The 13,746-nt window shown below is 25.2% G+C and overlaps 1 protein-coding gene across 3 annotated transcripts in view; it reads left to right on the forward strand.

Annotated features, from left to right (window-relative positions):
• The window catches only part of LOC107163721 (serine/threonine-protein phosphatase 2B catalytic subunit 3-like), a 61,695-nt gene extending 48,274 nt beyond the window's left edge, over positions 1 to 13,421 (forward strand). Inside the window, exons 6-16 of one of the 3 annotated variants that reach the window (XM_089225619.1) lie at positions 1,108 to 1,253; positions 1,358 to 1,497; positions 3,941 to 4,018; positions 4,104 to 4,197; positions 4,478 to 4,604; positions 4,659 to 4,739; positions 6,458 to 6,493; positions 11,155 to 11,230; positions 11,326 to 11,423; positions 11,523 to 11,788; positions 11,882 to 13,421. In XM_089225619.1, coding sequence (XP_089081745.1) covers positions 1,108 to 1,253; positions 1,358 to 1,497; positions 3,941 to 4,018; positions 4,104 to 4,197; positions 4,478 to 4,604; positions 4,659 to 4,739; positions 6,458 to 6,493; positions 11,155 to 11,230; positions 11,326 to 11,423; positions 11,523 to 11,773 — 1,127 coding nt within the window. In that variant the 3' untranslated portion in view covers positions 11,774 to 11,788; positions 11,882 to 13,421. Of the gene's footprint in view, positions 1 to 1,107; positions 1,254 to 1,357; positions 1,498 to 3,940; positions 4,019 to 4,103; positions 4,198 to 4,477; positions 4,605 to 4,658; positions 4,740 to 6,457; positions 6,494 to 11,145; positions 11,231 to 11,325; positions 11,424 to 11,522; positions 11,789 to 11,881 lie in introns of all 3 variants that reach the window. The other 2 variants (XM_089225620.1, XM_089225621.1) reach the window with 2 other exon arrangements.
• The last annotated feature ends 325 nt before the right edge of the window (positions 13,422 to 13,746 follow it).

The raw sequence follows: 13,746 nt of genomic DNA on the forward strand, positions 1-13,746 counted from the left end.
ATTCTTGATTAGATATCTAAAAACAAAAGAAATATTTAATTTTTAAAATTTTTTTTTGATACAATTACAAATTAATTTACTCAATTAAGATTTTCATCCAAATATGAATATTGTATGGACAATAAAATTATATGGTTAACAAAATATAATATCATACCTTGGTATATATAGTTAATTTCAAACAGTGAGATACTACTTTTTTGATGGATGAGTAAAATTCTTACATTAACAGACCTATTACACTGAATTAAAATTAATATTTAACGTATAAACGAAAATAGCCTATATCTATTTTATAATTTATTGCTATGTAAATAGGTGTTAAAAGTTTTGATTGTTTTATAAATATATATGTGAAAGATACAATACGTTAAATAAAAATATCTTTGGGTGCCTATTTATTGCATCACATAAAATAATTGTTTTTGCCATTTTTTTTCTGCACTATCACTTTATAGGTATTTAAGTATTTTCTTAACGACAATATTATAAAGAAATTCTCTAAGTTCAATATGTATTATTTTTTTTTTTTTCATATATTAGATGACCTATGCAGTGTATATAAAACTACGACTTAAGGGACATATACAAATAGTGATATCGGTAGTATTACTCACGTATATATTATTGACGACGAAATTCCCCAGCGATTTCCACTACTTTTCCTTGGTATATTGTAAATACAAATATTTAATTTACTTCGCCTCAGGTTTAATACGATTCAAAGATTTATTAGAATTTAAAAATTGAATTGGTGGTATCCGAACAGACGAACGGATAAACATTCGATAAATATATGACTTTTCTTCAGCTAAACCTGTACGGTTCTACATAATATGTCGTATATATTATATATCATGCATTCATGCATAAAGGCTAAAAAATATAATAATTTACTGAATAATTCAGTCCATAAGAGTCCGCTACCGACGCGCGACGGCGACGTTGATCAAATATTAACTAGACCTGTACTTATACCTATAGGTTTATCATCATTATTATATTGTATATAGCTGATTGTGATGCCAAAATAAAATATTTACTAGTGGTTTTTATTCCAGCTCTGCGTATACTATACCAGATTTTTAATCTTATTAACTTTTCCAGGTAAAATAAAATATTCTGAGCGAGTTTATGACGCCTGTATGGAGGCTTTTGATTGTCTACCGCTCGCTGCGCTCATGAATCAACAATTCCTTTGTGTTCACGGCGGACTCTCGCCAGAAATACATAATCTGGACGATATCAGAAGGGTAAGTCGGCACTGAAATTAAGTGTATTTTGACGTATAATTATTTACGTTTTTCTATTGTTCATATATCATTATTATTATACGGCGTTTTCTTTATTTGACCAGTTGGACCGATTCAAAGAGCCTCCAGCTTTTGGTCCCATGTGTGATCTTCTTTGGTCAGATCCTCTAGAAGATTTCGGCAGCGAAAAGAACGCTGAACATTTCAGTCACAATAGCGTTAGAGGCTGTTCGTATTTTTACAGGTACATATACAATATTATGCATACTCCAGAGTCTCAAGACTCTTTATAAAGTACTATAGACTCTGTGTTAACAAGTCTTGCAAAATTACTCGCGTTTTAATATTAAACAATTTTATATAAAAATAAAAATATTTTGATTATTTTTTACATGAAATCATTGAGTATCAATTTTCGAGATTTTTTATTTTTTAAGTGCAAGAGTTTCATCGGATTTTATGTGTTAAATTAAAGTTATTAAATCAATGTAACAATGCACAAAGCTGCAAGTATATGAGAATATAAATGATTAAAAATATTATTTACCATACTCAAAAAGTCCAAACATCTAATGTTTCGAATTTTTGGCAACTTTCAAAATATTAAACTATACATATACAATCGCATTTTTTTGAATCGTATAAGATTATACGTGTACACATTGACAACGAAAAAAATATTTTCAAACTTTTTCCAACAGTTGTTAGAATTTACGATGCATTGATGGACACTTAATCTAATTTTTTTTTTCAATTTTTTTGTTAAATCCTTTAACCTTTGTTAAATACTGTGAACATTTTCCAATTAAAATACAGTTTATAAAAGACATAAAAGACACTTATGTAACATTTTTAATGCGCTTAACTGTTTTCCTACTCAAAGAAAAAACCACAATCCTAAAAACTCTATCGTTTACGCAAAAATATACGCAATTATCCAAATGTGCCAAATATTTTATAATACTTTTCTTATAACATAAATATAAATCTTTCATATAAAACGAGAAAATAAATATAAAATTAAGATTTTATATCACCAATACAATACGAATAGCTTTAATCTTTATACCAGAATATGAAAAAACATCATTATGTTACGAAATTCAAAACATTTACAGTTATATACAACCAAAGAAACAACTTACCTTAGTACTAAGGTCATAGATTAAGATACATTCTCGCTGTCCTTGTATCTTATTTCTGAGTGTAATTTGAAATTACCATATGCCATAAGGTACGTTCGTCAAATATTTGAATCCATCTATAATAAATCAATATTTTGTAGTAATCAATTTAAATATTTCATAAAACATACTTAAGAACATTTTTTTTTTAATGGTTCATCACTTTTTTTGTATACAAGCAAGTGATTCTATTTCAAAGAGCACTTATCATAAATTTTAATAGATTCAAAAATATTTCTTTTATGTAATATGAAGTCATGAAAAAAAAATGATTTTTCTAAAACAATTATATTTTATAATAGTATTTTTATCATAATTATGTTTTTACTTTTTAATGACCACTTGCATTTTTGATAGTATATGTCAATGAAAAATATTTTTTAGAGTACTTCGATACATAATAATTTAATTTTTTGACAGTAAATAATAGTTTATGAGTTAAAATATACCTAGCTATATAAGTGGAGTAGTAGATAACATTTTTCGTGATATGCCTTGTCTTACCCAACTGCCCATCTAAGCATTTAATAACAATACTACCTCATCAACTATATTCATTCAAAATTTGGTTTTTATGTATTAAAATAAGTACTCTGAAGACTTTTGAATATGCCATTTAAAATTAATGTTATCATAAAAAAAACTTTTAAAAAAATTAAAGAATAGTAAAATAGAACTTTTAGAAAAATTATGTTTTTAATGGGTTGCAGTTGAATAAAAAAAAACAATTATTAGTTTTTAAAATATTGGTATTCTTCGATAAAATAACTACCCCATATATCCTCGTATATTATGTAATAATACTTATTAACTTACATGTTATTTCTTAAAATCATAGAAACATAAGTGATACATATTTTAAATTCAGTAACTATTTTATTTTTATAAACTGAAATGTATTACTAATAATCCACCAGTTATCGTAATTTATAGTATTTTATAACAATTAACATATAAATAAATGAATCACGAATTTTATTTAATAACCAAAAATGTGTCCATAAACTCATCAGTTATACAGCCATGTAATTATTTTGATTTCATACATGTAAAAATAAATAATTAGGAAAATATGTTTAACTGATAATTAATGAAACACTCAAATGAAAATTATCTTTTTATTTAACTAAGCAAGTCCACCATGAATATGAAACATTAAAAAAAATATGACAGCTAGATACCAATAAAAAAATAAAAATTTTACTTTTAATATTTTTTAATGGATGCACATAAATCATGCATTTAGGTTAAAAACTTTAATAAATACAGCAATAAACCAAATTTGATGAATTAAAAGGTAGGTACTATAAGGCTACGGTTAAAGAGCTTAAATAATAGGTGGGGATTATCAAAAAATAAATAAAACTGTTGAGGTTGAAGGGGACAAAACCTAGATGTATCATGTAATGTAACATGAGAATATAAATTAAAAAGTATGGTTATAAGAATTTATTTAATTCAACTAATCTAATTTGTAAATATTTTTATCAATTAAAATTTCAGTTATGCAGCATGCTGTGATTTTCTTCAGAGCAACAATTTACTATCCATCATAAGAGCACACGAAGCTCAAGACGCAGGGTGTGTTTCGAACATATCGTTAATGATTATTATAAGTCAACTTTTTTAGTTTTTTTTTTTAACAATTTGTGCTTATTTGATTTAGATACCGAATGTATAGAAAAAGTCAAACGACCGGTTTTCCATCTTTAATCACGATATTCTCCGCACCCAACTACTTAGATGTATACAATAACAAAGTAAGGAAATAACATAATTTTAGTGTTATTGATATATATATATATATATATATATATATATATCATAGGCGCAAATAGACAAATTATTTTGGGAGGACTAAAGCCCCTCCTATAATGTTTTCTAAAAATTACTAATTACTGACTTTTGAACTGGGGGACTTGGCAAAAATATGGGGGAACTTAGTCCCCCCAAGCCCCCATCTATTTGCGCCAATTATATATATGTTGCTGTATTATGTTTATATATTTGTTATATTATTACTTTATAAAAACTTTATAGGCTGCCGTTTTAAAATATGAAAATAATGTTATGAACATCAGACAATTCAACTGTTCACCACACCCTTACTGGTTGCCAAATTTCATGGATGTGTTTACTTGGTCTTTGCCATTCGTCGGCGAAAAAGGTATTTTAATCATTTTGATATCACATCAACATATTTAAATGTTTTTTTTTTTAGTTACCGAGATGTTAGTGAACCTATTGAATATTTGTTCGGACGATGAATTAATGACCGAAGGTGAAGATACACTCGAAGACGGTATGTACTATCATTTTACACATAATTCTATTATGTATGCACCAAACATATGTTTCAAATTACTTTTTTTTACGAGTACAGATATAATAATATTTTACTGCCTTCTCGATCGATGCTCGAGCTTCTATGATTAGCAACACTGATCGAGAAAGCATTTTTCACAGTAGGACAGTTTATATTTTTATTTAAATTTTTATATTAAATACTATATTAATATATAGCCAAATTTTAGCTTTAAATTTATTCTCATCCTATATTATTAATTTAATATTGTATTGAATAATAACTTTTTATTCATTTATTTGTATACTTTGCTTTTTTTTATTTATCTTAATTTATGCTTCTCTGGGATTACAGCTGATGGTAAGAAATATCTATATTACATTATTAATATTGGTTTAGTTTAAGTAGAGGACAAAACACTAAATAATGTCGCTAGAAAAATTGACTGCTCCCTACGTAGATATTCAAAACTCCTACCTCAATATTTTTATTTTTATTTTTTTTTTACTTCCCTTTATTTGTTGACTTTTGAGTTGCTACCATTTATGGATTTTTATACAACAAACCTTCTAACTCACTTGAATGTTTATTTTTTTATTTTATTCTTTTGCTCTTTGTACTTGCCCTACGATAGTAAAAATAAAGAAAAAATAAAGTCATAGCCAATTGTATGACAAAAATAATTAAAAAACGTAAACGTGATGAATTTCATTATAAAAAAATAAACAGTACAATAATTTTGAATTTATTGACCTTTCGTACATTGGCTCATTTCAAAACCATCAATATTTAATTGGCAGCGATTAAAATAACAAATAGTTGAACAGTTAGTTTCAATTAAACTAAACGAAACCATGATAGACGAGTACAAGTATATTTAGATCTGAAAATTTACATGTACTCAACGTATGACATTTTATTTTATTAGTCACACCCAACCTCTGTATTTAATCCTTTTTTGATTATCGTTTAATTTAACAAAAAATTTATATTTAGTTAAAGTTATAAATTATGTAGATTATGGATCATATTTATCACATAACAAATAAAATATTTTATATTCAAAATCTAAAACAAAATTTAATAATTTTTTTCCCTGTGTAAAGGCATAATTTTTAAAATAATTAATAATGTAAAACTGCAGTTTAATAAATTGATTCGGTAAACTTTTTATTAAACTTAAGTTCAATTATTTTGAATAAATTACCTACATCATTGAAATGCAAACATATTTTTTATGATAAAAGAATAAGGCCGAATTAATGTTGTTTGGGAGTAAAAAATTTGTATAAACTGAGTTCTGAATTTTTAATACTCCTTTTTGTAGATTTGTTTTTTAATCAAAAGTTGATAATTTTTCAATTTCAAAATCTATCTATTTAATCATATAATTGTATACCTATTTATTATTTATGTACATTATAATTTTATTGTGATGTTCAACCTATGGAAACTATAAGAAAAAAATTGAAAACAATGATAAATAACATTTTCACCTTATTCTATCTTTCTTCATCTTTATTCTCTGACCTTAAAATGTTAACTACAATTTTTATTTAATTGAGAATTAAGTAATTAGATGTATAGGCTATTGTACTTACTTACTTTACTTATTCTTGGACGCACTCTTTCAATCTTCTATATATTTTGTTTTCTTTTGTTTTTCTGTTTATATTTTTAAAATCTTTCGCTCTCTGTGACCGACCGATCGACAGCCATTGTTGTTAAACCGATAGTTCCGAAAATGCCCGGTAAGTTTTCTTCCCGAAATTGTTTTTTCTGTTTTATTTTAATTTTCAAACATATCAACATAACTTACAATTTTGCTGTTTTTATTTCCACTTTTCTTTTTAGCAGCCCTTAGATATTTTTTTTCGTTGTTGTTGTTGTTGTTTTTATTTTTTTATTGATATTATTTTTATTTTTATTTTTTATTAATTATAATTATTTTCGTATTTAACACTTAATATTATATTAATATATATGTTGACATTAATTTTTTCAATTTTTTTTTTTTATATTTCCGAGTGTTATTAATTCGCTTGAATGTTGGTATACTAATTAATTTAATAAATAATAATAATAAAAGAGAGTTCAGCAGACGATTATAGGAATTTTTTATTCAGCTATTATAACATAGGTACCTAGCTATGACATTATTATATTACATATTAGTAGTCATCTCTCGTTTTCAGTACCTATTACATCTATATAATATAATAAATTATATTATACTCGCATACATGCAATTATTCTGAATAGACATTACGCGTTTTTGATTCTAAAAACGTAGGAAATATTTATTCTTCTGTGGTATTTCCCTTGAATCGATTAACATCCTGAAAAAGGATCAGTCAAGCTTGCAGAACTGCGGATGTAATAAAACACCTAACATATATCCTCCTACCTGCTATAGATACCTTCATAAACATTTTACGTCATATTTTATGACCGATCGCTTCGTTTAAAAATAAGTAAAGCTGTTACAATATACATAGTCCCCATCTCCGACATCACCACCTACTATTTAGGTTTCCTATAGAATTTTATTTTATCTAATAATTAAAATTAAATTAAAAAAGTATTTACGTTTGTTTAGAAATTTGTCAAAAACCAAAGTTGTTATACCAATTTATACCCGTAGAACTATAATTTCAAATCTCCGACCCACTCCGATGTCGTTTAAATCTAAGTATATAATATAATATACAGACACATATACTGACACAATAACGCGTATTTAGTTATTTATTTCACTGACGTTTATTACATGTATATTTATATTACACTTTTCGGTACCGAAATACTTTTCAATACTGGAGGTAACGGCACTATAATATTGTATATAAATCGACATTCGACTTGTCCGATGAACACGAGCTATACAAATAAATTATGATTATTAATAGTTTTGCATATTATTACCTATACACACTTCACTCATCTATTCGTTTGGCATTACACCAGTATGATAATATTATACATCGGAAAACTTGTTTAAAAAAGTAATATACATACACTTTTAAATAACAAACCATAAGATTGTTATTTTAGGCCTGGAAAATTGCACTCGTTTTTAGCTTAAGAAATGCATATATTTATTATATAAGCCCTATATAATATTTATATAATGTTACGTTATCGTTTCATTGTAGGTTGCAGGTAAAGTATTTTTAATTAAACGAAATTAAATTTTAAATAAATTATTCATTCAACTGAACGATTTATTAATGTCGATGATTGATCACACCAAGCAAACAAACAAAAATACAAAATATTAATATAATGTAGGTACATATTGACCTACGTATTGTTGGATAAACATAATAATACGTGATTTCATCTTATAAAACGGTTCTTGAGCTTACGCAGTATTCATATGTTATAATATGTATAGGTACTATTATATTTACTAGTTTACCGATTATTATCGATCAATTACGTTGAAGTAAAATCACTTCGTTCAGAATCTAAAAATGTATAGTTTCAGTTTTTATTTTTTTATTTGAAGTAGACTTTTGTTGAATAATTTCTGCCATATGGACACGTTTTATCGTAATTTATTAGAAATGTATAGCTGTGACTAACACACGCATTACGCCGTTACCTATAATATATAAGCAATATAACCTACCAAATACTATCACGTTATGAAGAAAAACATTGCCATTTGTCCATGTACTTGAATATTATAATATAACAATTAATAGGCTTGCTCGTGGATAAATTTAGTAAGCACAAAATTAACCCACCTCCTTAAATTATAAATAATTTCTTTGGAATATTTCGAAATCATTTATACATCAAATATTTAAAAACTTGCCTAAAATAAGAATATTGAAAATTTTAGACTTATATAAGTCGTATTAACATATACTTTTACATTTATACTTTATATTCCAAACACCAAAATAAAACCTCACTGAGAAAAGTAGTGCAGGATATACTAACCTGCAATAACTACGACTGTTGTTAGCATACTCTATTTAACAAAATATACAGTTGTAACTTTGTAAGTTGTTAAACGTCGTATGTAATATAGAAGTATTTTTGTTGTTTTTATATTATATGATTACATTTATTAGAGAAAGAATTTTTATGACATAAAATAACGACCAAAATACCAAAAACATTTAAATGATTAAATTTAATGAGGCAAAAAAATATTACTTCAATTTTTTTTTTTTTTTTTTTTTGATATAGGTACATTAATTTTGCTTGTAATAAAGAAGGTAATACATTAAATAAATACATTTAAAAACAAATCTATATCTTCAAATAAGAGAATGTGACGATTTTTGATTAATTAATATTCCTATGAAATTTAGCTTAATGCATAAAATTTACATTCAAAACATAAAGAAAGAAAAATGTAAAATAAAAATTATATAGGTAGGTAATTAATTACTCTACTTGTATAAGGGTTTATAATCAATGAAAATAAATTAGTTGTTATTACTGTAGGTATAGAACTTATAGAAAATAAATGAATGTCGTAAAAATTCTATCTCTAATTATTACAATATCTACCTATTTAATTTTTCGCCAATTAATTTCATATTGCTGTACAATAAATATATAGATGCATCATATAATACCTATAATAATATTATATAATATATTTATTGATTAGGTAACTACTTACGAGGGTAGAGTTGCGTTATTTTTAATATTAAAATATATTTTGTGTATTTCCACAAAGCCTTTCTTTATACCATAACTTCAACTCCCCGCCAGCCACCCTAAACACACACTCGTTGGTAATTTGATTTACAATTATTATAATTTTAATTTTTTTTTTTCTGTTTTCGTTTTGATGTACAATTTTATTTGATGCGGACATACGGACTTGTTTGACGGCACATCAAAAATATTATTATGACAACATTGCATATATTTCACTTGTTTTTTCACGTCTTTACATTTGGTAAGTATACGACGATATCTCGCTTTTTTATTTTCCACTTATATTGTATATATATTGGCATGTATTGTGCTCGTCGTGTTATGTATATCTTTTTAAATAACCACCTAAGTGGCTAGGCTATATGCATACATACATGCATTGCAGTATTTTATTAGTGCTGTATGTCAAAGCTTTTACATAATATTATGCGAAGAAACAATATAACTGTACCTAGGTACCTACTTTTATAGATACAGCATGTTGATGTGATGAATTTACTTCGTTAGCTATAAATTAAAGGGTACCAAATACATCATGAAGATAAATTATAAATTATGCACACACACGACACATACTCACAAACACATTTTATCTTGTGAGACGTTTTGGTACCATTATTTTTAGCTATTAAAAATGATTGAATTTTTAACAAATGTGTTTTCATTTGTTTTTCCAACATTCGTAGCCTATAAAAAGAAAACGGCAACTCTTTCATTAAATTATATTATAATCATAATTTAGTATAAGAAAATATCATTTAAAAATGCAGTCTACATTTCGTATCCTGAACCTGATCTGACATATTGCTGAACAAACGCCTGTAATAGATATTCTTCACCTGCATGTACATCGTATTCTGGTTTTTATATTATACCTACCTATCTAATATTTTCAATTTAGGTATCCTATATTTATAGGAGAGTATATTTTTATATTGTTATGTGATCCTGTTGTGACAAGTGTACAGTCTACCTATGTAATGTGGTGTTATAAGTTATAATATAATTTATGAACAGAAAAAAGTCCTGATACTTAGATAAATTAATTAATACGTTTTAATGGATTTCAGTATAGATTTTTATAAGCTTCCAAGGAGACTTAAAACTTTTTAATGTAGGTATTTAAAAAATATCGTATTGTATTAAGTATGAAAAAATGTGTTCACAATCGAATCAGAATATTTTTTCACTATTATCAATTATAGACAATATTATAAACTTCTTAATATATTTTTTTAAATTTTGTATGATTATTATCAATAGTTTTTACTAGAAATTCGGGTTAAAAAAAATAAATACACCAGAAAAATAGGTAGGTACGCTATTAAATTAAAAATTGTTTTCCATATCCCCCTATCTTATGAATATTGAAACATTTTGTTTATTTTTAAAATCCATAGATTATTATGAATTATGATTATTAAACTGTTTTCAATTTTTATGTTCTTGTTGTTCACATTTTATAAAGAATAATTGTAAACAATTTTATATCTTTTTATTAGGTACTTATTAGATATCCAAATACATCTTAAAATCAGATTTTCTCAGGACATTTTTTTGGACAGTTTTCGACGTTTCTTAGATACCTAGCATTGGTTTTTAAAAATATTTTATTTTTCAATATTTAATTTTATAATTTTTATTTTGTTTTGTGTTTTTTAACCCTTCTTTTTAATTTGTTTTATTTATATTAAGATAAATATTTTTTTTTCAACAGTTAATGCAGCCAATTTGAGAAAAGAAGTTATCAGAAATAAAATAAGAGCAATTGGAAAAATGGCAAGAGTCTTCTCGGTTTTGAGGTAAAAATATTCTATAACGGTTTTTAATAGGTATCTACATTAATTTGTATAATATAAAATCAATGATAAAACCTATAATTTCAATGTACCTTTAGGGAAGAAAGTGAGAGTGTATTGCAGCTAAAGGGATTGACTCCAACTGGTGCTCTCCCTCTCGGAGCACTATCTGGTGGCAAGACGTCGTTAAAAAATGGTAAAAGATTTTTTTGTATAATATACATATTTTTAATAACCATATCTAAAATCAACTAGGCATTTGTCTTGATTTATCTATGTTTTACTAATATTTTAGCACTACAAGGTTTCTCGCCTAACCATAAAATTACTTCTTTTGCTGAGGCAAAAGGTCTTGATGCAATTAATGAAAGAATGCCTCCACGCAAAGACACACCACCATCTAACCAGTGCTCGCCATCTAACATAGCTACATCATCAACTACACCTGCAGTGACACCTGTAACAGAAGAGAAATCGCCAACTCCATCAACCACTCAGAAACCAACATCATCGGAACAACCATTACCAAATACCACTCATTCATGATTGCCATATGTTTAGGTGAATCATTTAATTAATATTTCATCTTCTTAAAAAATATATAATTATTAAATTATCTAATTGAAATTAAAAAAAATTTCCTTCTATTTTAAGATTTCAGATTACCTAGCTATACCAGGATCTATGTACTGTTATCTCCTTACTACAGTCTACAGTTTATTCAATTCAACAACTACTACAATTATTGTAATAATTTATCATATTCATTTCAATGATACATTTTTAATTAAAATATTTGGCACCTTAAAAAAAAGTTCCTGGGGACAACTATGTCAATATAAATAATATATATATAATATAATTTTCTTTTTTTTTTTTGTAAATTATTGTCTTATATTTCTATGATTTTAATTTGCTGTTTTTGTTATTATTTTGTTTCTTTTTTTGTATGGTTATTTCAAATCTTAAACCTCAGTTTAAAATAAGAATGGTCAGGTATCTATTGGACTATACTTGTGCATCGCTTGTTTTATAAATATCTAAAGCATAATATCTTTTGCTATACGATCTCTTCATTTTACTGTACACTCTTTTCATAATGTCAAAATATCGTTTAATTAATGAGTATATTATATTTATTATTATTAACTAATAATTATATTAATTTTCCCATTTAATTTTTTACCTCAATATAAATCAAAGATATTTTTGACATATATCACATTATCATTATATTACGTATCAATTGCAATGTGCAGTAAAATGTGATGCGTCACATTAGCCTATGTATTATGCTAAATATTTTGCCATTAATTTTGTCAAATCTAAAAACCAAAAAAATACATATAATTAATTTAGTATAGGTATATCTTTATTATTTATACTATATACATACATTAATATTTATAAATATTTCTTTATTAATACTATTTTGTATATATTATAATATTTAAATAAAACCATTATATTAATATATCTACGATAAAATGAATTTTATATTTAGGTCCTGCAAATTTAAACATTTGTCTTAATTTTTTTTCTTTATAGTTTAAATTAATTAAATATTATTGATTGAAAAAACTTGTTAACAATATTCACTCAATTTGAATTACATTATTATCATAGCTACTAGATTTTAATTATTATATAAAAAAAAATTAATAGATCATTTTTACTGTTCAATCTTTATTTTGGGAAGATTAAAATATTGTCCTTGTTTTATTTCTATTATAAAACAAAACTATTGCTTATTGTGCAGGAATAATTAACGCTCATTAATTATATATTTTTTCCACATTATTTATTTGAATTTGTTATCCATTTCCATCTTTAGTAATATTATTGCACGTGTTATCTGCAGTTGTAACAAATACAAAATAGAAAAAAAAATGATGTCAATCACAATTTTTTTCCTATCATTATAATATCACTAATCTTTTATTATAAGACTGTTAATTTATTCGTATAAAGACTATATGGATAAAAAGTAAAATTATTAATTATTATATTTAGCGAATTATAAAAACCAAACCCTCCCTATCAAAAAAATGTATGTAATTTTTTTTCTATTGTGTGACCACCAAAAATTCTTTTATACATAATATAAATAATTTAAGACAAAAATACCCTGTTAATTCTTCTATGTTTATTTGTTTTCAGAAGTTAAATAAAAATTTATACAACTTGACTTTGAGGTGACTTGCTTTTATTAGATCCTTTTAAATGTTGGAACTGGTTCAATTTTGTCATATTTTGTTTAAACTGGGTATAATATTATGTATGATCAAAAAATATAAATATATAATAACATCAATAAAATATAAATTTAATTGATACAGTTATATGGTCTAATGGGCATTCATTATATCATAGAGTGTCTGAGTGTTTTATTTTACAACTAAAGTGGTAGTAATAAAAAATTAACAATAGGTATGAATTTTAATATCGTGAAAAATATTTTATTGATATATTGTTACATATCATCTGATTATGTTTCAAACGTTCGTTAACTTTGATAC

The sequence above is a fragment of the Diuraphis noxia genome, unplaced genomic scaffold (assembly GCF_037042655.1).
Source record: "Diuraphis noxia isolate RWA-SAM2 unplaced genomic scaffold, SU_Dnox_SAM2 contig0004, whole genome shotgun sequence".
Lineage (NCBI taxonomy): Eukaryota > Metazoa > Arthropoda > Insecta > Hemiptera > Aphididae > Diuraphis > Diuraphis noxia.